General features: G+C 42.2%; 3 protein-coding genes across 6 annotated transcripts in view; 2 read left to right on the top strand and 1 right to left on the bottom strand.

The window, feature by feature from the left end:
* The first annotated feature begins 112 nt into the window (after nucleotides 1–112).
* mdm4 (MDM4 regulator of p53) lies at nucleotides 113–7,085 on the top strand. 2 transcript variants are annotated; one of them, XM_063911111.1, is made up of 12 exons: nucleotides 113–317; nucleotides 1,375–1,462; nucleotides 1,577–1,651; nucleotides 1,812–1,945; nucleotides 2,030–2,079; nucleotides 2,500–2,564; nucleotides 3,688–3,784; nucleotides 3,865–4,025; nucleotides 4,198–4,380; nucleotides 4,506–4,574; nucleotides 4,683–5,784; nucleotides 5,867–7,085. In XM_063911111.1, exons 2-11 carry the CDS (start codon nucleotides 1,391–1,393, stop codon nucleotides 5,253–5,255), a joined length of 1,479 nt encoding a protein of 492 aa, XP_063767181.1. In that variant the 5' UTR covers nucleotides 113–317; nucleotides 1,375–1,390; the 3' UTR covers nucleotides 5,256–5,784; nucleotides 5,867–7,085. The 2 variants fall into 2 exon arrangements, with proteins under 2 accessions (XP_063767181.1, XP_063767180.1); XM_063911110.1 differs by having other exon boundaries at nucleotides 4,183–4,380.
* A 7,659-nt stretch (nucleotides 7,086–14,744) lies between these two features.
* On the top strand, nucleotides 14,745–17,103 carry myog (myogenin). Its single transcript, XM_063911543.1, has 3 exons — nucleotides 14,745–15,440; nucleotides 16,063–16,159; nucleotides 16,249–17,103. The coding sequence occupies exons 1-3, from the start codon at nucleotides 14,907–14,909 to the stop codon at nucleotides 16,365–16,367; spliced, it is 750 nt and encodes a 249-aa protein (XP_063767613.1). The 5' UTR covers nucleotides 14,745–14,906; the 3' UTR covers nucleotides 16,368–17,103.
* Nucleotides 17,104–17,683: 580 nt separating this feature from the next.
* The window catches only part of ppfia4 (PTPRF interacting protein alpha 4), a 59,797-nt gene continuing 51,465 nt past the window's right edge, over nucleotides 17,684–26,015 (bottom strand). Inside the window, exons 19-31 of one of the 3 annotated variants that reach the window (XM_063911540.1) lie at nucleotides 25,700–25,812; nucleotides 25,528–25,609; nucleotides 25,359–25,440; nucleotides 24,952–25,152; nucleotides 24,164–24,226; nucleotides 23,797–23,823; nucleotides 22,657–22,832; nucleotides 22,287–22,384; nucleotides 21,380–21,555; nucleotides 20,265–20,333; nucleotides 19,994–20,180; nucleotides 19,761–19,858; nucleotides 17,684–19,233 (exon numbers count right to left, since the gene is read on the bottom strand). In XM_063911540.1, coding sequence (XP_063767610.1) covers nucleotides 19,800–19,858; nucleotides 19,994–20,180; nucleotides 20,265–20,333; nucleotides 21,380–21,555; nucleotides 22,287–22,384; nucleotides 22,657–22,832; nucleotides 23,797–23,823; nucleotides 24,164–24,226; nucleotides 24,952–25,152; nucleotides 25,359–25,440; nucleotides 25,528–25,609; nucleotides 25,700–25,812 — 1,333 coding nt within the window. In that variant the 3' untranslated portion in view covers nucleotides 17,684–19,233; nucleotides 19,761–19,799. The remainder of the gene's footprint in view (nucleotides 19,234–19,760; nucleotides 19,859–19,993; nucleotides 20,181–20,264; nucleotides 20,334–21,379; nucleotides 21,556–22,286; nucleotides 22,385–22,656; nucleotides 22,833–23,796; nucleotides 23,824–24,163; nucleotides 24,227–24,951; nucleotides 25,153–25,358; nucleotides 25,441–25,527; nucleotides 25,610–25,699; nucleotides 25,813–26,015) is intronic. The other 2 variants (XM_063911541.1, XM_063911542.1) reach the window with 2 other exon arrangements.

The raw sequence follows: 26,015 nt of genomic DNA, 5'->3' as shown, positions 1-26,015 counted from the left end.
TGGATAACTTGCATTACTCTCTCAATATGGATAGTGTTATATCAGACTGTCACTATAATGCTTTTATCAAACGGTAGGGGGCGCCACACTCCTGGTCTATTGTCTGAGCAGCCGGAAGTTCTTTAGCCGCATTCATCGTTTTGAATCTGTAGTTAACTATGCTAACTGTGTGTTGTTAGTTAGAGAGCGCTAGAGTTAAAAACGCCAGCCTCCTTAGCTATATACATATTTATATATACATTCACAGGGTGTTGGTGAGTTGTAAGGCGAGAGGAAAAATGTAACTAGCAGCTGGGAAGTCATGTCCACTCTTTACGGTGAGATAATTTTCAACGTTCAGGAAATAGCTCGCCAGCTAAGCTAGCTAACGTTAGCCCTGTCGTTAGTTAGCTAACTGGCACGTTTACGAGTAACGGTAGCGTGTTTGTCACCTGCCAGTGCTACACAGATGTTACAGTTCACATGCCAGTAGCTGACAAGGAATGCTATTGTTGTGTGTTTAATTAACATTTCACCCTTTTATCCAACGTTTCGTGACAATGCTAATTGATAATGTTGGCCTTGTTATTGAAAGACCGTTCATCTTGCAAAATATAACAAGTTATCAGTAGGATCCATCCAGGCAGCCGTCTGCTACGCTTGACATTTTGCAGTATATTTAGCTTCGATCACATGCAACGACAACATTTGGTAAAATATTTCAGCCTTCTAGGCGTTGCCTTTTAAATGTAACGGTATTAGTTAGTACACTAAAGCCAGAGGTGGAAACGGTACTTGGATATTGTACTAAAGTGAAAGCAAGAGTGTAGGAATTCTGTTACAAGTAAAAGTCCTGCTATCAAAATGTTATTTAAGAAAAGTATAGCATTAAAATATGCTTAGACTACCAAAGGTAAACGTACTCATTATGCAGCTTTTCAGAATAGTATATATTAGGGCTATATGTTTAGATTTTGAATTATTTATGCATTGAAGTGTTGGTAAAGGTGCAGCTAATTTGAATAACTTTGTATACTGCAGGGCAACATGTATATTTTAATTCCAGATCTGCTAAGTATTTAAAGGTATTTCATAAATGTAGTAGAGTAAACATACATGATTTACCTCTGAATTGTAGTGGAGTAGCAGTACAACATTGAAATGCTTATGTATATGTAAAGTATACGTAACATAAAATGTAAATAAGTACAGTACCTGAGTAAATCTACTTAGTTTCTTTACACCAGTGACTAAAGCCTACCATAGAATGACACAAAATAAACTTGGCCTCCTAGGTGTTAATGTTACATGTTAGTGAAGATGTTGGGATTCTTTAGAAGATGCTCGTTGATTTAAAGGCTGGTTTTTCTAACATGTTATAATTCTGTCTTCCAGACTTTGTTCGTTTACTATGAATTCCCTGTCAGCCGAGCCTCCGGCGTCAAGCTCATCATGCAGGACGCTGCCTGGAGAGGGAAATCAGGTACAGTTTAACAAAAACAGTGACAGCTTTATTTGCCAGTATAATTATCCAACATCACATGTATATCTACTTCATATTGAAAGCTAAATGGTGGTACTGCTTTTTCCTGCCCAGGTACAACCAAAAGCCCCTCTCCTGCAGATTCTGCGTGTTGCCGGAGCTCAGGAAGAAGTCTTTACACTCAAAGAGGTGAGCTGCCTGGTGAAATGTCAAGCATGTTTGTTAGTGTGCAGCCTGTTCATCTGGTGTTATTTGAGAAGTTGTTCTTGTGTTCAGCACTATGTTCCTATAGGTAAAGATGTACCCTGTAGGTGCCTTTTTGAGCTCTGATATCCTGTATTTTGTGTAGGTGATGCACTATTTGGGTCAGTACATCATGGGGAAGCAACTGTATGACAAACAGAGGCAGCACATAGTCCACTGCCAGGACGACCCTCTGGGAGAGCTGCTGGAGGTGGAGAGCTTCTCCGTCAAAAACCCGAGGTAATTATCCGCGACAGAATTTAGCTCTTGATTATACGTCTTTAAAAAGAATGGTCATTCTAATGTCTCATTCTTATTTTTCAGCCCGGTGTATGAGATGCTCAAGAAATATTTAGTTGTGCTTGGTGATTCTGGTAAGTTACACATTAGGTTTTGGCTTTATACATTTGTTATATGAAATGAATTTTCTGTCAGGGGGTTTCATGAAAGAACTAGGAATGTATGAATATATTTTGTACAGTACATTGAACATTTCTGTTGACCCTTTGGGTTGGACAAACACAGTATTTCATTTCTTTAACATGCCTTTATTTAAAAGGAAACATCCAGAGGTATATGGTGAATATCCACACATGTTTCAGCCTTCTTCTTACATACATTGTGAATGATTGTGATAGTTTATGCAACTCTTGGGCAATGCGTGGATCAGAGCAACAGCGTTCAAGCTTGCCCTAAAAAGCTACAGAAGAAGGCCTTAGTGAGAGAGTGTGTTATGCTATAATTAAAGGGTGGGGGTGTCTTTTTTCTGTTACTGTGTCTCATCTGAAATGCAGACGCTGCAGAGAATCTTTCTGTGGGCCGTGAATGTGTAGAGGGCGGAGTGGAGGATCGTGGTCAGGTAAAACCGAAACATGGTGCTCAGGAGAAACAGAGACCCCAAACCTCTCTCCCCTCGCTACACACAGCATTTGATACATAATAAATAATAATAAATGATACATTTTTATCATTCGCGTCGCACAACAATCCCAGTGTTTGATTGAGACCAGTAGGCCTTAGTGTGGCGGGTCACTCTGACGCTGAAGCAAGCTGCTTGTGTGTAATGAGGAGGGGGGGGGTGTAAGGGGCTGCTGTCTTCGCTGCTGTGAATTTGTACAGAGTGGCACCGTCTCTGTACAACCCCATGCCTGGTTTGGTGTGGTGGTAATATCTGCACTCTTTTGCGATCCACCAGCACCACCCAGTGGATGGGGGGGCAGAGTCACCCTCTCTGTCTGTCTCAGAGTTCTCTTCTCTGCTCCGAAACTGGAGGATCGCAGCTCCTGATCCAGCCACAGGCCCTACAATAACCCACCCCCCGTGTTCCCTCACCCTTTTTCCGACCCTTTTCAAAATCCACCTCAAAGCACCGACGTTGTCCAACCCTCGATGAGCTGAAGCCAGTTCTTGGTCTTTCCTCACTGGCTTTATGAATGAAATGATTTACTCTATTTCAAATCCAAACACGTTAAAAATTATGCTCTGAGATTGTCAAGTCTGATTCTGATACATAATTGTTTTTTCAAAAGTCCATATTTATTTATTAATTAGCTGGGATAGTGATCAATAGTAGACATGAGATGCACTCTTAATCCTTTATTTCCGTTTCCTTTCTCTTCTTAAAACATCTTCATTTCTGATGGATCATTTTTTCCATTTATATTTGTTCCAGTGTATATCAGTCACTACTTTAAAGGTGTTTTTTCAACTTTGACTCACTTGTTTCCTAACTGTGTATTTATGTACACTGGCTTTCCTCCCTCACCTGTCTCTATCTTTGTTAATTCTCCACATGGTTTTAGCCCCCATTTATCTTATACATTTGTTTTATCCCCTTCCCCACTGGCCCGTACCCTAATTGCCCTGCCCCCTTGTTCCCTTTACCCATACCCAGAGGCCAACTTGAAAAGGAGCTGCGAGTCCTCCTAGTGCCCAGTTATGGCTCTGTGTTCTAACTTCTGTCCTTCACATGTCCCCTCCAGATATGTGGAGGTGTGGTCAAAGCAGGGCTGGAGGCTGTCAGTGCTGCGCCTCTCCTGCAGACCCCCTCCCAGCGAAGACCTCGGGAGCCAGACGATGGTAAACAAACAGTCAATTTATAAGGTGCAATTCTCCCTGGACAAGACCCGCTCAAACTGCTAAATTCTGAACCTCTCCAGACTCCCTTGAAGGCCTGCCACGGTCAGCCTGCAAACGTCCAAAACTTGATGTTACTTTAGACGAGTGGGACCTATCTGGCCTCCCCTGGTGGTTTCTGGGTAATCTCCGTAGTAACTACAGCCGCAGGAGCAATGGCTCCACTGACATCCACACAAACCAAGTAAGAAACCTCATGTGTTGATAGAAAGTTCAACTCATGAGTAACTTTTAGTTCAGGCTAAAGCTGGGAGATCTCAAGCTTACAAACACTTTTCAGACACTTGTTGGAATATTGCACAGTTTGGAGTGTAACAGTGGTGGTCTGACTGATGTGTCAGCTGTCTCCTGCTCAGGAGGAGGACACGGCCATCGTGTCGGACACCACCGATGACCTCTGGTTCCTGACAGAGGGTGGGAGTGAACAGGTGAGCGTGGAGATGAAAGAGGCTGCACTGGAGGAAGGGAGCGCAGGAGAAGGGGAGGCGCTACCTGACGATGATGATGGAGTAGGGAAGGAGGAGAAAGCAGATAAAGAGGTAGCGTTTGTTTTATCTTTATTGCTCAGGCTCATATCACCTTTTTAATATTTTGATAATAGAAATAAATGTGACAAAATATGAGGAGATGTTTGACTTAATGTCTTGCTTATATTTTATTCAAGATGCAGGAGGAACTAGAGGAGGATACGCAGTGTCTGAGCGATGACACTGATACAGAGATCTCCACACAGGTTTCTATGGGTTTTTTTTCTCACTCTTTATTGTAGGTTTTGAATAAGCCATTGATTAAAACTCAAATATTGCAAATGCTGACTTTGGATGTCCCTTCCCCCTTTTAGGATGCGTGGCAGTGCTCAGAGTGCAGGAAGTACAATACGCCGCTCCAGAAGTACTGCGTGCGCTGCTGGGCTCTACGTAAGAACTGGTACAAAGATGTCCCCCGACTCGCCCATTCCCTCTCCGTTCCTGACATCCCAGCATGCAGCTCTCTCACCACCCATGATGATGAGGAGGATGACAGTGACGCAGGCATTGACGTCCCAGACTGCAGCAGGACGGTGTCCGACCCCGTCATCCTGCCCTCCCACTCCACAGCTGACCGCCCACTGCCCACTATGATTTTAGGGAAAGGCAAGGGGCCCTGGCCCTCCAGCTTTCTAAATGATGAGCCGCTTTCAGGAGGGGAAAGTCAGGAGAATCTGGGCATGGAAATTGAAGAAGTAAGGCCGGAGGCACTGTTGGAGCCTTGCAAGTTGTGCCGAGTGCGACCACGCAACGGAAACATAATACACGGACGCACGGCTCACCTGCTCACCTGTTTCCCATGTGCAAGGAGGCTACACAAGTTCCAGGCTCCTTGTCCTGGATGTGGGAAAATCATTCAAAAAGTTATTAAGATGTTCATTCTCTAGAAAGTGCTCACACATCTGCCATCTTCTAGGGACCCAACAACATAAAAATACAACACCCATTCGACAGTTCAGATGCACACACACACACACACACACACACACACACACAACATGCAACTTGCTTTAGAGATACAGATACAGAGTTAGTACAAGTATAGCACTTTGTGAAGCTTGCTCGTGGTTTCATGGTTTACTTTACATCACAGTGCCTCTGAAGTATTGATAGAAGAAATCTTGGACATGATAGTTTGTCATACCATATGTTTGTTTTGGAGCCACAATTTAAATAAGGAACATACAAAAGCTAAAGTATTTATTTATTTATGAGAAGATCACCTAGGTGTGTTCAGTTTGTGTGAGCTTTCTATTATATTTCATGACGCCTCGTTCTTCGGGCTGTGAATTTTCTCTTTTTTTTTTGTTGCATTGAATGATGATTGCTTACCTTAGTTCTGTTAGTTCTGTCTGATTTCTTTCCCCATAGATCCACTTGAGTCTTCATCTGGACAACATGGAAAGATCCGTGCAGGTATTAAACTACAAGAAACTTTCATTAGGATCTTCTAGGCCATTTTGGACCCATTTCTAAAACTCTTTTTATGTCCTTTTAGGTATTATAGCTCTTATTTCAGTTGTGAAGACAGGATTGAAGGAAAGAGTCCTGAAACCATCCTCACGCTTCTCTCTCTCTCCTCAGCATACTTGAATGTACAATACAGATGTGGTGGCTCAAGTCCTGTTTCTCAACATAATGTTTTAAAATGTAGAATTGAATTTAACTCGCTTGAGAATGCACAGCTGAAGTATTTACTGTAATTTCCACTCGGGCTAGTAATTTGATGTTTAATATGTATTCAATACCATATTTACAATTGCCAAGTCTCTGATGACAGGTATGCCTGCAGTAAGTTATGTCTTATAATTGTTGGTCAAATTTAAATGTTATCTTTCAGAAAGGGTACTTAACATCACTTCCTGAACGTATGATCATTTCCTGTATATTCAGTATTTAATTTATTTATGATTCAGTTTATAAGATGACCATCACCTCTAATGAAGCAAAAAGGCTGCATGTGTTACAAAGCTTTATGGAGTTGTACAGCAAAATATTCTCTGAAAGTTTAAGGAAACAGAATAAGTTACTAAATGTGCCCTCGTTAAATGTGTAGTCGGAGGTTTTATTTCAGCGTTACACTGCCACGTAATGACTCTGAACTTTAATTTGTATATTATATATTTTATGTTGATGGTTCTATTAGTGTGTGTGTGTGTGTGTGTGTGTGTGTGTGTGTGTGAGAATGAATAAATACAGTATGCTCGAAAACGTTCACAGGTGAATATCCAATGACAGTAAGCATTCAATTCTTGACTCTGCGTTGCGTAGAGGGAATGTCATAGCTCTTGGTCTGCTCTTTACATGCGCTTAATCTTTCAGCCAGCAGGTGGGGAAGTCTCATAAATGTAACTCGTGCCCACTGACGCTGTACAGTACCAGTAATAACTTGTAATGCATTAATAGAGCATGCCTCCCGTTGTGACTAGAGCCGTTGGGAGAGCTATATAAGAGCTATATTCAATTAATGTAACCTGTTGTGTTTATCGACATAATTGTGCATCGAGGGAAATAAAGCTTTGTCTATATAAAGACTGTAAAAAAAACAAAATTGGCTTAGCACGTATTATAGAGTTGATACTGGTTCTAAATGAGGACTTGCAGTTCTAACTAATGAGGGTTAACATGGTACAGCTTATATGGTTGTTTTTTCTACCTGTCGTGGAATAACATTAAGTTTCTTGAAGCAATAAAGAGTTGACAGCTGATGTACAATACCCACTGTGGCTGTGTGTGTGTTTTGGTTGAAGAGTAAGTCATTGTATGACAGGCCAGCTGTCATGTGTCCTCTCCTTCTCTAGCACCTGCAACTCTCCTCTGCTTACTTACTGTCTTGCTTCCTTATTTTTGGGATAGACACCCTATCCTCCAGTCCAAACTATTTGTTGCTGTAACACTTCTCCTTTCAAACGTGCATAAATACTGCAGCTATATTACCCCAGGGTGTTATATAGATAATATTACCCATTAGGGAATACCCTGTGTGTGCAAAGAGGCGTTCTTTGATTCTATCCACCTTCTGAAACAACACAAAGGTTGACGAGGTGTTTCAGGAAATATATTTCTATTAATACATTTAAAGGTGATTGTAAGCCTTTATTTAAAACACTTTTAAGCTGTTGTTTGACTCACAGTGCTTTAAAATGGACATGCTTCTTTGAAAGAGACGAGCACTCATAAACATTGAAGGGAGCTTTCAGACACTGGGTAAAAGTTTCAATACTAACTGTAAAAAATACCCAAATACAAATTAGAGTCATTTGGATATTATCAGTAAATTGTATTCGTGTATCAAAGTAATTGTACTTGCATAGATGGCTTTTGACAGTTACTAGTATATAGTATATAGTTAGATTATTATTCTTCATGCATTAATGTGTGAGCAGCTTTTACTGCGTGGAGCCATCATTGAACTATCTTTTTTTGTATATATGACTTCAACTAATGACTGTATGTTAGTTAAATCTACAGCAATAGATTATGTTATAACATAACATCCTAGTTTATGAAGTACAATGTTCAAACTGTTTTAGTGGAGACAAAAAATAGAAAAATAAAATGGAAATACTGGAGTGAACAATGTCCTTAAATAAGTACTTTAAATACTTAGTTGAATTCCACCACTGGCAGATATTACGTGCCGCCATCCTCCCTCTGATTTTCCCCTGAGTTATAAATGCTCTTGACAGGCATACTTGCTTCCTCTCACCCTGTATCTAAATCAAGAAAGGCATACTGCTTTGTCCGAACGTCACAGAGCGTACACACGAAGCATGGCATCACACCCCTGCATGGTGACATGGCAGCCTTACAATGGCACGGCACAGGGAGTGGTAAGGGATCTGCATGTTTCCATGGTGACAGTATCTCCATCCAAGAATAACTTCTCACTTTATCCCCTATGGCGTATGCAATACTTCCTAGAGGAAAATAGTTAGCATCGCTCCCGTGTTTGCCCATTTTTATCATCTTATTGCTCTGACTGGCTCTCTTGTTCTTTTGAAGCAGCTTTATATACACACAAGTATTTCTGTGTGACCCTCTTCCGGTGTCCTTCGTCTGCATACCTCCATCCTGTTTACTCTTCTTTGCTTTCTTCTAATTGTGTGTCTGGGTATCTGTAACTGAATCTTTGTAGACAGGACCTTTCTCTCTCACCTCCACACACACACACACACACACACACACACACACACACACACACACATTTTCTCTCTGTTGTGTCCGACTATTTTGTCGCTCCAGAAACCAGGATGCTAAATTAGTCTCCCTGCTGACATGGGAGAAGGTCAATAGAGCCAGAGATACAAAAAAGCAATAAAGTCTATTAAAAATAAGAGAATAAATAAGGGCGTAATGATAGAGATGTGACACAATAACAGTAGTTTATAATAGAAAACATTAAAGTGGTCTCCTTGTGCCTACAGCAGGAGGTCTGAAACAGAAGACGATATATGGTAGCTATGCTGAATGGATATGGGTCATAGCTTCTGCATAGCTACTCAGATCTCACAACATTGCGCTCATATACACATCACTCGCCTTAGACAGTTTCGGCGCGTCTCCTAAAGGAGGTATGCAGATTGTGGTTTACACTTGTAGAACATCAGGGTGTGAATTGCCTCCTAATTAAACTAAATAGATTTTATGAGAGCCTGGATTTAACCTGTCAGATACCTTTCTGATTTACCTCCAGCAGAACTTGAGAACTTTGAGTTATCATAGAACCCGTGGCAGTACTGGAATATATGTCATGTAAATAATCTGGTTTATGTGGAGCACAGGTTATTTACAGTGAATAACTTCAAGGGAATGTGCTGCAAAGTATGTCAGTGGGAAGTGGGTTATGTACGTAGGCATGAGTATGTATGTGTTTGTCCATGTGTGCTGGAGCCTTGCAGTGAGCGGGATGCCAGTGCAGGGAAGGGCAGCGGAGGGCTCAGGGGCTCAGTCCATTCCTGTGATTTAACATGACACCACTTGCACTAAGACTGCGACAGCTGCATATGCACATGCCGGCCATTCTGTTTGCTGTAGGGGATTACCCTCTGATAAAAGCCCCAGTGAGCAGCAGCATGGCTAGGCTACAGAACTACTGTTTCCCCCCTGACTTAGAAAGCTTTCTGCAGGCCTCGAGAGCCCTGTGAAAACACAGGTGTGGGCACTTCATTCTGAACTGCAATGAATGGGAGTATTCTCCCGATGATTAGCCAGGCCGTATAGTGTCACATCACCTTCAGGGTTCAGTCATATGGCACAGCACTGTAGCTTATGTAAGGTTTATTACTCAACAGAATCAGTGGGGCATATAAAGCAGGTATCTAATAGCTTCTACTCATTTACCTCAGAGAGATTGATTTGCTTTCATTGTGTATTGATGGGCGGGGTACGCTGCCCAGAGCCCTTCACCATTAAAGTTGTCCAGTGTATTTTTATTTTATTATTCGTCAGTATAGATCACCAGAATCTAAAAGAAGAGAGCTCTGTATGAAAGTTCAGTTATCATGGCGACAGTGTGGTAACAGTCTCCGGGGCGACACGGTGGGGCATCTCTTGCTGTCACTATGGTGACAATGTCCCCTCTGAAAGGCACTTATCCAGTCCACAATATTGTTGCATGAGTCTAGACTTTAAACACGACAATGCATCCCAGGATTAATATAAAAACACCTTTCCCTTCCATTTTCAATACTGTACACTCTTTAAAATCTGTATCCCATGTACATGTTGCTCCTATAGCAACCATCATTATGTACTTAGATGTTTAATAATAGAATAATGGTTAATCATTTTGTATGATGACAGTAAAGTGATTGATTTATATTAATTGCATTATGTACTGCCTTTTCATAAAATACTTATTCATTCAAAATACAAAAAAAAGGTGACCATGAGTCCCATTCGTCTTGTTTCTCATGTTTACAAGTTAATATATAACAATGCATTAAGATGATATAATGTATTTTGATACTAATTTGAGGGAAAATTGGAAATGATTAATTGGAACCCTTCCAATTCAGTAATCCTAAATAATTGCTATACCTAAGGAGTCGTTTCGTTGTGTTTTCGCCTTATTTTGTCTCATGGAAAACACATAACATAAATGGGTTTTTTAGATGAGAAATTAGTATTTATTTTTGTTCAAGTAGGGGTTGAACCTAAACCCTGATTGCTTTTTTTCCAATCGTCACACATTTTGCTTAGGACTTTTCGCTGGAGAACGAAGTTACTTATACATTTGAATTCAAAATAATAAAAGTCTCAGATTTTCTATATATAGGGAATCATCAAGTTGTCTCATTGAAACTCTAAGGTTATCAATAATAAAATACAAAAGCTGTACAATTTATCATCAAACACTCTTGCTCCTGTAGCACATGTAGTTTTGTGGATACTGTGTGTCATATTGGATCTCACTGGGTAGAGGTCCTTGTGTATCCCCCTTTAATCAACACTACTTCACTGTTGTTATGTTATTCTCCTCTTACATATCTGAGATTTCCCGACTGCGCTCAGATGACAGCTCTCCAGGTCAGTGATGATCTTGAAGCTAACCTGGGGTTAGGAGGACTGATCCTTCTCCACTCCTCCCACCTCCTCCCCCTGCTCAGCTGTCCCACAATGTGCTGCTGCTTGTCACCGAGGAGAAGTGGAACAGTGTTGCCAGTGACAGGGCAATCCCTGTCACATACAGGCACGCACGCACACACGCACACACGCACACACACACACACACACACACACACACACACACACACACACACACACACACACACACACACACACACACACACACACACACACACACACACACACACACACACACACACACACACTTGCAGAGGGGGATATTGATTAAACATTTTTTTTGTTTTTTTGCTTTAAATCACACTCTGGCCTTAAATCAATTTTGTTATTTGGTTTCTCTTGAATCTTTTATTGTGCCATCAATAAATGTTTGTGTTTTAATCAAAGTGATATCTGATTAATATTCAAATATATTTTAGGTTTTGTTAACTCGTTGGTGACCACGTACAAACTGTTAAAATAAATAGTATCGAAAACAAAAAAATTACACATCAAATCGATCATCTCAGTATCACTTGAGTTAAATTGTGTCTGATCATTACTTTGTTGGTTTGACTTCCTCCCTGAATAAAGGATTAAAGACAGGTACAGTATCTGCAAACAGTAAATAAACACAACCTTTACTGCATCTCAAGTGCTCACTTGAAAACGCTGAGAGGGGACTTGTTCCTCAAACAAGACACAAGTGTGTGCCAAAAACGTCTAAAAAACACGCACACGCGCAAGTTCTCTAGTTCTGCTGACAATGGGTTACGATGACAGAGGGTTATGAGTGACTCTGACACACTGCAGACCCCCTCCCTGCTGTCCCCCCGAGAGCAACACAGGCGTCTTTGTACTCGCTCCACCATCAGTGACTATCCATCACAGACTAACCTGACAGCCCACCGCAGTCCTGCGCCAAGCCTCCACTCTGCACTCTGCCTCAACCCCAACCCGACCCGAAGCCCAGGACGAGACCACGGGCCAGTCCTGCCAGACCGCTGCCTGCAGTCCCAGAGGGTTCCTGTCTGTATAACAAATCATTTTATCTTACATTGAGTGGGATACTTTCACTCATAGCTGACAGGCAAAACAAATAACATAATTTGAATTAAAAATTGAACATTCAACCTACAATACAAATAAAGAATGAGTCATATACTGGAATAGGTTATAATAGAATGGAGTGGTTAATTGAGAAATGTAGTGATTTACTTGCAAAGGGCCTACAGCTTAATCCCTCAAACCAGGCTCCAGTAGAATATAATATGCTGTGTGTTTGTCATGCTTGTTAAAACTGTTTGTGTGTTTCCTTTAACATATACTGTATGTAAGCCTCTTACACACCTGCCTTTAATAAAGCACGTATTACAAGTCTTATAACAAGATGTTAAAGGTCCTTTAAAGGCTTTTTTCCTCAGCAGAAATGTTCACTTGTGACAGCAGGAAAAGCACAGGTGTAATTCATTACAACGATTACAGCTGTACTGTAGGTGTGCCAGTAAGCTATTTCCCTTGAGCCAGCATGTGCCATACCATGACCCTGGAACTAACATATTAAACACAATGCACCTTTAATTAGCATTATTAATGACGCCTGCTCTTTTTTAATGTCAAAATGCTTGCCATGACGCATTTATTACAATGCTCTTTATATGGGACTTTGAGTGTTGGATGAAACAGCCCAAGATAAAATAACTCTTGGTCTGAAGAACTATGTTTTGTCTTACAAAGAAAAACATCTAGTAAACATCTGAAGCATTGTGCTGTATCTAAGGTGCAGCTAGTAATTAGGAAGTAATCAGTATATGAGAAAATACATGAAGTCACAAATATATCAATATACTTATAACTACGTACTTAAAGTTTATTTTCTAATTTCACTGTGAAGTGTAAAAAGGTCATTAACCAACAACATTGTACCGTTCTCGTGACAACCTTGTCGTTAGCAAATGTTACAACACTGCAGTGATTCTACAGCAGTGTACAGTATATGGATGAATAACATTCCCGCACTATTTACTATCTGCATTGACACTGGGAGATTTATAAACAAAAGCTGTAGCTATAAAGGCTAAGTGTAAAGACTGGTGCTTAGTGTGTATTTGAGTTTTCAGGGGAGCTACTTCCTCTCAAGCCCTGGTTAATTATGTCACTCTATGTGTAAGAATAAAGGAAAGCTGAAAATCTGGGACAGAAAATATTGGAAATGAGCTAGTGAAAAGGATTAGAGTGGAGGTTAAAGGTCAGATAGCTTCATACATTACTTTCCATTCCACTCTAAACATTACAGTTAAATAAAAAATGTTACTTATGCGTTTCACTATTCTAAAAATCTATCAGTGTGTTTTGTTTCAGTTTTGTGGCTCCACATTCATTCCAGCCTACAGAACCTCCTAGCAGTTGTGTGCCTCCACATACCAGTTTAGTTAAGAGTTTAGTTTTATGTCTATACAACATTTCCTCACTTCCTCATTTTATCTTTTATACATTTATGTGAAATTATCATAACTGGAATATGGATTCTTGACCTCTGGACAATTTATTTTTTAAGTGACCTTGACCTTTGACCTTTGAATTTTGGCCAATGACAAAATATATCTAATCAGATCAGTCTAAGTTGGTGCCACATTTGAACTAAGTCCCACCAGGCCTTTCTGAGATATTTCATTCACTAAAATGGGATGAAGGGATATACACACAGTAAACATAAAGCCTCCGGCCCCAGCTGTCACTGGCACTGAGGCATAAAACACATTTTGAAAATAAACATATGGTAGTAATATGGGATTCACAGGGATGCAACACATCTCACACTATGCCTGTCATTCCAGGCCACTTCTCTGCTGACAGAAGTGTGTATTTTGGATGTTTGTTCATGCTAGAGGAAGCAATTCTGAATTAGCTGCTGAGCTATGAGGTGAGACATGTCCTGGAAGGATTAACACCCGGTGGCTAGGCTAACACCGCCACTAACTGAAAGAGGTCAGGACAATGAAGGCCCCATACCACTGCATGGAGGTCTGATTATTGTCCCTCGATTTCTGAGAGTAACGGAACCCAGTGTCAACTCGGTTCTCAAATTACTGTAGCTGACTATACTCTTTCCATTCCTGCACAGGCCTGTCTGAATGTGAGTCTATTATTTTCCCAAAGGTCACTTGCATCACCCTGTGCAATCATCTAAAAAGGAAAGTCAGAAGATATGAATGCAGTTTCATAAAATCAAATGCCCAACTATGGCATGAGTTTTCATGGCAACAAAGCTTTTACATACTTAATTTTGAGATAGAAGATAACTCTGAACCTTCAACCACAATACATTTGTATCTGCGACCAAGTTTAAAGTAAACACTAGGAGCAAAACAACTTGTTGTCATTGCTTATCATTGTAGAAGCGACAGCTGTCTCCAGACTGTCCCCACATCCCCCTCCTCTACCCCCATGCCAGGGGACTTTATGCATGGTGTCATGGAGGGAGACGCGAGTCTGGGATTAGCTCATTAAGGCGGACATCTTTGATCCCAGGTTATCTCTCCCATTTCCAGGGCAACCTGATCATATTCTGGCCTCTTAAGACGCACACGAGTGCACACACCTACACAAGGGCGCATACACGCACACCCGGGCCTTAAAGCCCTAGAGAGCAGGGCCCAACAAAGATGTGAAGTGTAGATGTGCAGCAACAGCTAAACGTCGTGTCAGGTTTCTGGGGGCTCGTGCTAAATTTAACCCTGTGATCCTGCAGCAGGCAGAGGGGTTTAAATGCCAGCCTACAGTTGCTCCACACCAGTTGTTCTCCACACGTCTTCCACTCATCACAAACTCAGGCCGGGGAAGAAGACAGGCGCACACACGTACACCCTGACACACACTCTCCAGGCGCAGAACCAAACACCACGTAGCGTAGAGCACTCCAAGGGGAAGCAGGAATCTTTGTCCCATTTCAGATCACAGCGTTGTCCAGCATGGAGCTTTTTGAGACCAACCCTTACTTCTTCCCTGACCAGCGCTTCTACGAGGGAGGGGACAGCTATTACCCCTCTCGCCTGCCTGGGGGGTACGACCAATCTTCCTACCAGGATAGGAACTCCATGATGGGCTTGTGTGGGAGTATGTCTGGGGGTGTTGGAGTTGGGGTGACAGGAACAGAGGATAAAGCCTCTCCATCCAGCCTGTCCCCTCACTCTGAGCCCCACTGCCCGGGTCAGTGCCTGCCCTGGGCCTGTAAGCTGTGCAAAAGGAAGACGGTTACAATGGACCGTCGGAGAGCGGCCACAATGAGGGAGAAGAGGCGCCTGAAGAAGGTGAACGAGGCCTTTGAAGCTCTGAAGAGGAGCACCCTGATGAACCCAAACCAGAGGCTGCCCAAGGTTGAGATCCTGCGGAGCGCCATCCAGTACATCGAGAGGCTACAGGCACTGGTGTCTTCACTCAACCAGCAGGACACTGAGACAGGACAGCAGGGACTGCACTACCGACCCAGCACGGCCCAGCCCAGAGTGAGTAGGACCGGGGAGGGATGATGAAGCAGAAAGTCATGTTCATGAATGAGAAAGAGGCCAAAATGATAACAGAAAGATAAAACGGGAAAATCAACAAAGAGGCGGAAGGTGTCAGGATGAAATTTTGACAAAGAGATACAGCACAAAGACAAATAATGGAAAACATGTGGCTATTGTCAGACTTGATGAACCTTAAAGCCTCTTTCAGAATTGATCACTGTGAATATGTTCTGAGATTTTGTGGGATATTTCCATCGATCTGTTCAGGCATAGAACAAACAGATTCACTTCCTGTCATCATGTTGCAGTCATTTTACATTTTCAACATTATATTCCAGTTGAAATGTTTCAGACTGTAGTATATTCATTTTTTTAAGGTTAAAGGAGATAATAATACCAAAGTGAAAAGAGAGATGCTAATGGTTCGATCTCATTAATGTTCAGCTGTGTTTGCCAGAAAAGTGTACTGAGATACTTTTCATTATGTACATTTACCTCTGAGGGGGTGTGTGTGTGTGTGGTATTTCACCTTAGAGTTTGCTGTCTGGGGCAGGGTGTGTCGTGTCATAACACACAGTGACTGACAGCGCCTTCTGTGTGTGCATCTCCATGGTAACAGGTGTCGTCAAACGAGCCCAGTTCAGGCAGCACCTGCTGCAGCAGCCCGGAGTGGAGCAGCACTCCAGAGCAGTGCACGCAGAGCTACAGCAGCGAGGGTGAGTCCTGTTCACACACTCTCATTACAAATCACAAACAGATCCGTCTTTACTCAGACACTTAAAGTGTGCCCTTTTTCTTTTTAAAGATCTCCTGAGTGCTGCTGACTCTCCAGAGCAGGGGAACATGCGCGCCTTGACCTCCATCGTGGACAGCATCACTGCAGCAGGCTCATCGGTGGCCTTTTCTGTGGACATTTCCAAGTAGACCCTCCAACACTGCGGACCCATAGGTGCACATAGAGCTACAGACAGAGATAATTGGCTAATCAAACTGATAACCGGTTCAATTTAATTTATTTTTCAGCTCTACTGATCTGAGTGTCTTATGCTAAAACTTTAAAATATATATTCTGTAATTGTTATTCCGCTGATCAATGGGTCTGCTAGCCAAACTGAATTCCTTCTGTTCTCAATGAGGCCTTATTCCCTTTATTCCCTGAGTTATCCTGCGGTCCAGACCTATCTGCCAGAGCCGCATGAGCTTAGTCTAACTAGAGATTCAAGGACTTTACTGCATGAACCCAAAAACTAGTTACTAGAGCTGACCTCTGTCAGGCTTACCTTCAGCATGATACCGCGACAGAGTGATAAAGCCTGGTTTTCTCCTTACTTAATTTAAGTCTTTCCTCTTTTTCGAAATCTTTCCCTGATCTTTCATTCTTTTTGTGTGTGTTTTTATGCTTAAAAAAAACCATGAGTTTATTTGTGGGGCCAATATGTACCATGGCAGTTTTGACCAAGATCTGCTTAATTTAAACTGGTTATGAATGCTAGTGATGTAAATACGTTCCCTTTTTCTACAGAGTGGTTTTGCCATTTTATTTTTTATTTTTTGCTAACTTATTTTTGACTTTTATAACTAAGATTGTTGTGTATTTGTAGATGTTCTGAAAAGTGATCTTTTCTGTCCAATTCTTGCAATAAAGACTGTTTTCAATACATTATTTGTCACTTTTCTAAAGTCATAATTTCAGAGGCTTCAATTACAAAAAAATACAATGGTGTTTAAGCCCATGGCTCACTTTTGAAAAACCTTGCATGTCTTCGGTGACATTACCAGAAATTAGCAGCAGTTAGTGACCATTTTCAATCACCTGGCTGTGGTTGGTCTGCCAGTTCTTGGTTGGCTGAGCTAAAGCAACAGACTTTCTCTTTATCTCACTTGTGTTTGAAGCAGTACTGGTTTTGAAGGTTACTAAGGCCAAACTGAAGAAGGGTGATCACAACAAATTACGAAGTTTAACAACAAATAGAAGTTCCCCCATTCAACGGGGTAAAAAAGGTATGTGTTCATAAAATTTAAGGCGTAAGAGTCCTGCCTTAAACAGGCTGCGTGACAGGGGCTAAAACAGATGGTGCTTATTGCTTGAGGTGCCTCCAAGAAGAAAGAAAGAAAGGAGATGTTAGAGATTGTAACTTTAGCTACCAACGAGACAGGAAAGACTCCGATGAATTCACAAAGAAAACAACAACCAAAATATTTAAAAAACAGCTTTACTTATGTCTATATAGTGTCATAAATACAGTTCACTTTTTTAAATAGCCAAATAATAAAATCTTGATTTGTCAGCATTGTTTCACACCTGGAATAAAGACACAGTACTCATAGCTGCCACATAGCACATTACACCTTTTAGACACCTTGAAAAAACTCAAAAATTAAAAAAAATAAAAGATTGTACACCCATCCAGCAGTTCACTAGTTCATATGCTGTGTTCTCATTGGATGAGGAGTTGGTCAGCCGAGAGTACTGACTGCTCACTGGCACGTCTCCATGGCAACTAAATGGGGAGGTGACGGGACGGGATTAGAGGAGTCCGTCGCGTTGAGCAGTTTTTACGTGTTTATCATTGGCTGATGTTGAGCAGCAGTTTACAGTTTGATTTGAGAGAAAGTTAGGAATCAACAGAGAGGAGCTACAGTGTTCACACTACCCATCCACAAAGAAAAGTCATGGTCACATGGCTGGGGTTGGCCTTTCACACAGATGTTCTCTTCAAGTCTCCAGCAGAGAGACTTATTTGCTCACTCATACACACATACACACTCTTCATATTAAAGGATTCTCTCTATTCTAGGCTACATAGTGTCATACTGAAGGCGAGAGAGGCGAAAGGAGGAGAGGTAACAGCTACATAGTGTCAAAAGAGGAGGAGGGGGAGGAGGAGGAGGAGGAGGAGGAGGAGGAGGAGGGAAAAGGAAAGAACAGGAGAAGAGGCAAAGAGAGAAAAGTCTGGAATTGGACCCATGAACCTGTGAAGAGTCCTTGTAGAAACACACCCCCTCTTTAGTGAGACCCTCCCACTAACGATTCACACACTTACAGCAAAAGACACACAAAGGTCTGACACGAGAGAAAGAGAAAGAAAGAGGAAGAGAGAGAGAACAGTCACTATCGAATACAGGGCATTGGGTTTCATACAGCAATTATATATTATTTTTCCATATATATTTCCAATATATATATATATATAATATTTCTATAAAAAACATAAGTCATCCATTTTATGTACAGAGACGATAAATGAGTAATACCTTGCATAACCGGTAGAGGGGTAATGTGCAGTGGGATCTGCCATTTATACAAGTATTCATCATTCCCAAGTCCAAATCAATGACTTATCAGCATCCCTTTAAATCTTTTATTTTTACACTAACCAACTTTTGTTTAGCCTTTGAGGTGATGACACTGGGAGATTGGTTTAGACTTGGTCATGTTGAGAGATTAGAACCACGACAAGAACCCACAGCTGAGACCAGGGGAGCAGGAGCACAACACCACAACAACAAGGCTACTGGGAGCACTGGGGTAAACTGGGAGAGACAGGGACGAGTCTCCTTTACAGCAGCGAGCGCAGCCAATGAGCACTCTCAAGAGTTCAAAGGTCAGAGTTGGCCTCTGTATTGCACGTGTCCGAAGGAGAGGTGAGAGGTGAACGATGGGAGGCGAGGCCGGGCGACAAAAGGGGTGAAGACCCTTCCCCAGTGGCACCCGGAACTCCCTCTCCAGATTTGGCATATCACTCTCAAAAGGCCGCAAGCATGTGTCCATATAGGTAATGAGAATGCACTGGATAGAGAGAAAAAGGACAGTAAGAAGGAATGAAAGAACGTGAGAGAAAGATTTAATGTTTGCTCTGATGTGAACAATAAGATTGGAAATCTTCATTATTTGCTTGAAGCTGATTAATGACAAAAAAGTATATCTTAAAATGAAATCAATCACATAGCAGAAATCAACATAATGTGTTGTGCAATAATAGAAGACATAATAACAATAATTTTGATCAGTTTTTATTATTTGCCAAATATGTTCCTGATTAATTTAGTTTGAGTAGCCAAGGCTTAAAGTAATTCAGTATCATCATTAATAGACTTTGAACAAACCTATGTCCTGTAAAATCATGATTGTGTGTTAATTGATGATTTGATAAGAGGCAAAAACTCACACCTTTCATATTAAAAAATGAGTACAAAAGCCTGCATCAGTAAAGTTAGTGTCACACTCCTCCCTCATGCCACAAAGCTGGGCAATGCTGGTTAAAAGCACCCTGACCTGTAAGTTTAGCAGTTTGAGGAAGTGTTTTGTTAGCTTACCTGTTAGCACTAGCGCTCCTGTTAGTAAGCAGACAGAAGTTAGCATGAGTAGGTCCGCACGGCCGAGGGGTCGAGTCTCGGTGATGCCGGTGGTGGAGCTTGAGCAGACGTGGCACAGAGTGGTGGACAGAGAGGACACAGCATGCAGTTAGTCAGTCAGGACAAGCACAAAGAAGCACAAAGATACATAGTAAAACATATGAGGTAGAGGAGATGTTAGTACTGTAACACACCTTCAGGCTGGAGATGTTTCTTGGCCATCAAGTTCACAGAGGGCGGCACTGACATCGAGGGCATGCGGAAGCCAGCAGGCAGCGTTTCCATGGAGCCCGCCATCATGCCCATCCCCACCCCTCCCTCACGCGCCCGAAACCTTTTGCGCCACGATGGAGAGCGTCGAAAAGACTTGTCATCCCCACTCTACAGGGAAAGGGAGAAAGGCAAGGTCAAGCATTTCAATATTTTTCAACAATATTTGATCAAAGCAGCAGCTTGAGAGGTCACCTCCTCTAGTCGACGGTCGGTCCCCAAGGCTAACAGGTTGTTGAACTCCCTCTCCAGCACCTGCCGTGCCTGAAAAACAGCACACACAACCTCTGTGAGCAGGAGACACAGAGACGCTGTAAGCTTACCAAAGAGGGCCAGTAATGAGCACGAGCTAATGGCAAAATGTCAATGAAACTCTTGGAATACCTCGATTTAACAGAAGTACCTTCATGTTTTTAGTTGATCCGTACATATGAAACATCCGGGCAAGTAATCTGAAGCCTTTGACAGCTATTGAAAACAACACAGGCCTCTTTATCAGAGAACGACTGATACAGACTCTGAGGCCGAAATAAGTGTTGGCAGCATATGGCTAGCACTGGGTAGAAATGCTGACTGCACACAACCTGCACAGTCACCAAAAAGTAAATCAACCAATCTCATAAAAACAACTGTGACTGTTGGAAGATGGACTGGTTGCAGATTGCCCAAAAGGCCAGCCATAAGGTTACAGTCCTGGGAGTTAAAAGTGTTGAATGTGAAGCAGGGTAAAGAGTGCTGCATTAAAGACCAGGATTGAGTAAGCAGTTTTGCACTTCCATCACAAATTCAAGAGGCTTTTTGGTTAGAGGCCTGAAATAATGTCCAATAATTGTGTTCTATGACATAAAATATGTCTAAAAACAACCCCACCTGTGGAGGTTTGGATTTAAAAATGGGTGTTGATAAATGTCTAATGAGACTATCATGCTTCATTGTGCCGAACACAAGTCTGCCTTTAGATCAGCCGTGGTGAATCTGGTGCAATTAAGGTTAAAGAAAATCACATGGTGCTCATTGGTGAAGATTATCCTACTGGAAAATATGTGGATCATAAACTCTTGTAATTAAACAATTTTCTACTATAAACAAAAATACAATGGTGAAAAAATCCAACTGACTTTTTGTCAAGGAACCTGGGCAATGCTTTCTTTCTTTTGGGAATACACAGATCCTCAGAGCTGTCTGTTGTCATTCAAATTTAAATATATATCATATTGGTATATTTCTAGTGTTTATACATTTAAAATTATTTTGAAACTGCCCACTTTCCCCCTGCACGTTGAGCGTTAACAGTTTCCCTCTAAAACCACCTGTGTGTTCTGCATAGGGATCTGCAGGATGAGTGCGAGGCTGCTGTAGTCGAAGGTTTCGTCCAGAGAGAGGAGAGCTCCGTGGATTCCACTCTCCAAAAGGTTACCGCTATACTCCCTCAAACCAATGGACAGGACCCAATGGATCACCTGCTCATTAGTCCACACCAACACATCTAAAGAAAAGAGAGGGGCTAAAACTCAAGGTACAGTAGCATAATGTTTATAAAATCTCAACACACATCATGACCAGCAAATTAGAGCAACTTCAATTAGAGTAAAGAAAGAGAAAGAGAGAGACATAAAGAGATAATGCGCATGTCCACATAGTGTCAACTCTCTGGCACACTCCCTTTGTTCATTTAAAGCACAGCTGTCATCCAGCTTTCCAAATTGGAACAGGCGGTGTTGTCTGCATGTGTGTGTGTGTGTGTGTGTGTGTGTGTGTGTGTGTGTGTGTGTGTGCTTGTGTGTGTGCGTAAACAGGGCAGGACTCTGATTTTAAATGACAGCTGAGTCAAGTTCATGTGCAGAACTGAAGGTCAAAAGGGCAAGAGGGCTAGATAGATCTAAGTGTTGTGTGTGTGTGTGTGTGTGTGTGTGTGTGTGTGTGTGTGTGTGTGTGTGTGTGTGTGTGTGTGTGTGTGTGTGTGTGTGTGTGTGTGTGGACCTCTCTTGGTATGTGGAGCTTTGGATCATAAGATTTCAGCTGGCGTTTTGACACTCTAAGGTGCAGCTGTTTCAGTGCTGTATGCCAAATTGACAACATCAGGCAAAACCACTAGGTGGCCCAATGAGACTGTGGATGTGTGCAATCCTTTGCAGTGTGTTTGAATGTGTACTGTATAAGTGTGTGTGCTTGCTTTTTTGTCACTGTGTGGTGTATCAGTGTGTTTGTAAAGTATACCTTTCATGTCGTGTTGGCTGTCGTCTCTCCGGCGATCCAGTTCTTTCCTGTCATAATTGAGTCTCTTCAAGCACATAATCCCATACTGCAGACTAGCCCTGGTATACACACACACACACACACACACACACACACACACACACACACACACACACACACACACACACACACACACACACACACACACACACACACACACACACACACACACACAGAAATACACACAAACATGAAGGAGCAAACAAGCTCACACACAAACATAGAAAAACACAAGTACATGTGCATCATTAGCCTTCTCATCTCCATTGCTAATGTGTCCAGTTAGCAGATGAAAGGGAAGCTGATCAAAGGGCTGCTCAGCTGTACAGACCTATGGAAGCTGTCCACCATCTTGAGGTGGCTCCTCAGGTCCTTCTTGGTCAGGTGGTCCAGCATGCGTGCGTCCACCAGACACTCCATGAAGTAGGAGCGGTACTGTGGCAGACCGAGGCTGGGCAGCCATTCATTTCCTATCCATTCATGATTCATGTCACCATACGCCAGAGTCTACAGGGAGGGGAGGACATAATGTTACTAATTTGTTAAACAGGAAAAGAGAGACTCCTCTTTTTATATATACATGTAGTGTCAATGCGTACATGGATGTGGGACTGTTACGATACAATATGCTTTGCCAGTAAAAGCTAAGGAAGTGGTAAATCTACAACTGCCACAGCGTTGGATAAGCTTTGACAGCGAAAGCACAGGTGTGACTAATAACATTGGAAACGCTTTTTCTATTTTGGTGTTGCAGGTCTAGGGCTCTGTAGACATTTTTTCACTGCAGCACTATTCACATAAAATAGCAAAAATACAGATGTTTAATCAAGTAAATTAATAAAAGTGCTGTCTATTTGGTGAAGTCACCCTGAATCTGTTTGACCACAGCAGTAGAGAGCATTAATTAGTATCGTTGGGAACACCTGTGTTATCGAATACAGCTGTGCTTTTTCTTTTTAACATAAATAAGCACTACTGCATAGGACATTAGAAAATGCGCACCTCATCATTTTAAAGGCCTTGCACAGCCGCTCATGCTCTCAGTCATTCCCTCTCATCGCACCTCTGCTCAGATTTATGTTGGTAACCACATAACTCTATGCACCAACAGGACGTTTAACACGGATAAAACACACAACTGCCAAAATATAGGAGAATTGCCTTACAGTATGTTTCGAGCAAACAAATGATCAGCGTTTGCCTTGATTAAAGGCTTAATTCACTGTAGTATAAAAAAGACGCAATAACTACGATTTTGGCCAACATTCAAACGTTTCCATTTTCGTCATCGAAAATATTTGTTTCCCGTCAAATATTTTGTCTCCTCTGCTGCCTCTGTTTCCACTCTGCTGTGTGCAGAGCTTAATATTGACTATGAGTTGGCGGCCCTCTTATTTAATGAACACATTTCAGTGTATGTGTGTGTGTTCAGAGTGCGTGCAGACAGATGTTAGCAGATCAGCGACCTCACCTGTGCCCAGCTGCCCTCCTCATTATCCTGAGTGGCAGCGTGGTTAGAGACAATAAAAGGTTCAGAGAGACAGGGGATAACTAAAGACACACATATTGCACATTCAGGAAATACACCTACACAAAACTGTAGTTAACCTTTATTGCACATCTCCAAAACTCGTATCATTAAGTAATCGGTTATAACAGTTATATCCGACAACCACATACAAATACCAGCATGAGCACAATAATGCGTTAGTGTGTGATAGTGTGTGTATATAAAGGGGTCTTCTGGGAGATGACGTGTGTGTCACGGTGGGGACAGTGTGAGGGTGAGAGAGTGTTGGATGAGGGGGATGGGAGGGGAGCACCCAGATGGTACTGACCGCTTTGGTGGAGGAAGCCAGGTTCTCCATCTCTTCATGAGTCACCCACACATTTCCGGAGGACTGCTCAGAGGACGAAAACACACACCCGAGCACACACACCCGAGCACACACACACACACACACACACACACACACACACACACACACACACACACACACACACACACACACACACACACACACACACACACACACACACATGCATACAAAAGCAAGCATAAACACACAAAAACGCACCCAGGAATGCACTCATGTGTGTATTTTCACACAAACCCTCCCCCATGTGCACACACACACCGGCAAAGACAAACCACACACACACACACACACACACACACACACACACACACACACACACACACACACACACACACACACACACACACACACACACACACACACACACACACACACACACACACACACACACACACACAGACAAACATTGTGTTGAGTGATGCCAAGGGAGGGAGTGTATTTCAGGCAGGTAGCTTGTAGCTATATGTGGCACTTTGTGTGTGTCTGTTTCCCACAGATCCACATGCAATTTATGGCAGCGGAAGGGTCTGTGGTCTGAACAAAAAGAAGCAGCAAAGAGTGAAGAGTCCTCACCCCAGGGTGCAGAGTGAAGGTTGAGCTAACAGTGGAGGATGTTCTGAGTGTTTTGTGTAGGGTAATGTGTTCACATTCACAATCCTTGGCTTACATTATTGTGTAACTCCATGTGCTAATTTATTTTTCGACTGTTTGTGTATGCAAATGTGTATTTGTTCATATTATTTTACCGTTCTGGAGGTAAGGGGTGCTGACGGGCTGGTGAGGGAAACCATTTCCTGGATGGCCAAGCGCAGTTTGAGTCGGTGCAGAGGGTTGCTGATGCCAATCTCCCTCTGAATCTCTGTGTCAGACAGAGCTGACATGATAGCTCCGCTCTTCACGTTGGCACGACAAGCTGCCACATACCACGCTGGCATTCCCACCCACAGCTGGAAAGAGTCATCAAGATATTCAACGTCACCAATATTGTCACCATAAATGGTCAGATGGAAAGGGGAAGGGCCTGCAGATCAGGCTATGATGACAGCATTTATAGTATGTATTAGATGTAGTAATACCTGACTTAAAGAAAGCAAGAAAGAGGCAGGTTTGTAAAAATGTATGAATTGTAGATATGAGTAGATTAAAGGAGTACCTCTAGCCAGGAGACGACAGTGGGGCCATCCCAATGAGCAAATGGCAGGCCTCTTTTCCTGGCGTCTTCCAGAAGCTCGTGTCTAACGAGGGAAGTGAGATACAAGAGAGAAAACGTTTGGTGAATATAATTAAATGAACAAAAACACAGAAAGAAAGGATGCTTTTACTTTTTCTTCATCCGGCGATCCCTCTCAGCCTGTGTGCCCAGTTTTCCCAGAGTCATAGTGTCACCAATGGCCATGTCAAAGTCTGGAAAACAGCGCAGAAGTGTTCAATTGTATCTCTGCATACAAATCACACTGCATGAATGTGGGATACAGTATGTAGTCTGAAATATACCTGTTAAGGCCGGTAGAGGCTGAACCTCCCTGCATACAGTCTGCTCCATTCGACCCTTCTCCTTCTTCCCAAACAGCCGGCCAAAAGATGACTTGATGCCTTTTTTCTGCTTGCTGCAAACAGTTAAAACAGAAAAAGTTGTACTACCCTAAAATCTTCAAAATGTGGTGTTTAAAAGATTAAGTAGACACATGAATTAACCTGACAGCAAGTCTGTACCTAATGATGCTGATTTATAATACTGTGTTGCCTTCTGTGTGTGTGTGTGTGTGTGTGTGTGTGTGTGTGTGTGTGTGTGTGTGTGTGTGTGTGTGTG

The sequence above is a fragment of the Eleginops maclovinus genome, chromosome 20 (assembly GCF_036324505.1).
Source record: "Eleginops maclovinus isolate JMC-PN-2008 ecotype Puerto Natales chromosome 20, JC_Emac_rtc_rv5, whole genome shotgun sequence".
In the NCBI taxonomy this organism is placed as follows: Eukaryota; Metazoa; Chordata; class Actinopteri; order Perciformes; family Eleginopidae; genus Eleginops; species Eleginops maclovinus.
The sequence above is the reverse complement of the archived record's forward strand: the minus strand, read 5'-3'. Positions and strand labels throughout refer to the sequence as shown.

Coding starts and splice junctions, on each gene's coding strand:
- mdm4 (XM_063911110.1), top strand. CDS start 1,391: ATGAATTCCCTGTCAGCCGAGCCTCCGGCGTCAAGCTCATCATGCAGG. Junction 1,652..1,811: donor AAGTCTTTACACTCAAAGAG/GTGAGCTGCCTG, acceptor TATTTTGTGTAG/GTGATGCACTATTTGGGTCA. Junction 4,381..4,505: donor AGGAGAAAGCAGATAAAGAG/GTAGCGTTTGTT, acceptor ATTTTATTCAAG/ATGCAGGAGGAACTAGAGGA.
- myog (XM_063911543.1), top strand. CDS start 14,907: ATGGAGCTTTTTGAGACCAACCCTTACTTCTTCCCTGACCAGCGCTTC. Junction 15,441..16,062: donor CCAGCACGGCCCAGCCCAGA/GTGAGTAGGACC, acceptor CCATGGTAACAG/GTGTCGTCAAACGAGCCCAG. Junction 16,160..16,248: donor GCAGAGCTACAGCAGCGAGG/GTGAGTCCTGTT, acceptor TTCTTTTTAAAG/ATCTCCTGAGTGCTGCTGAC.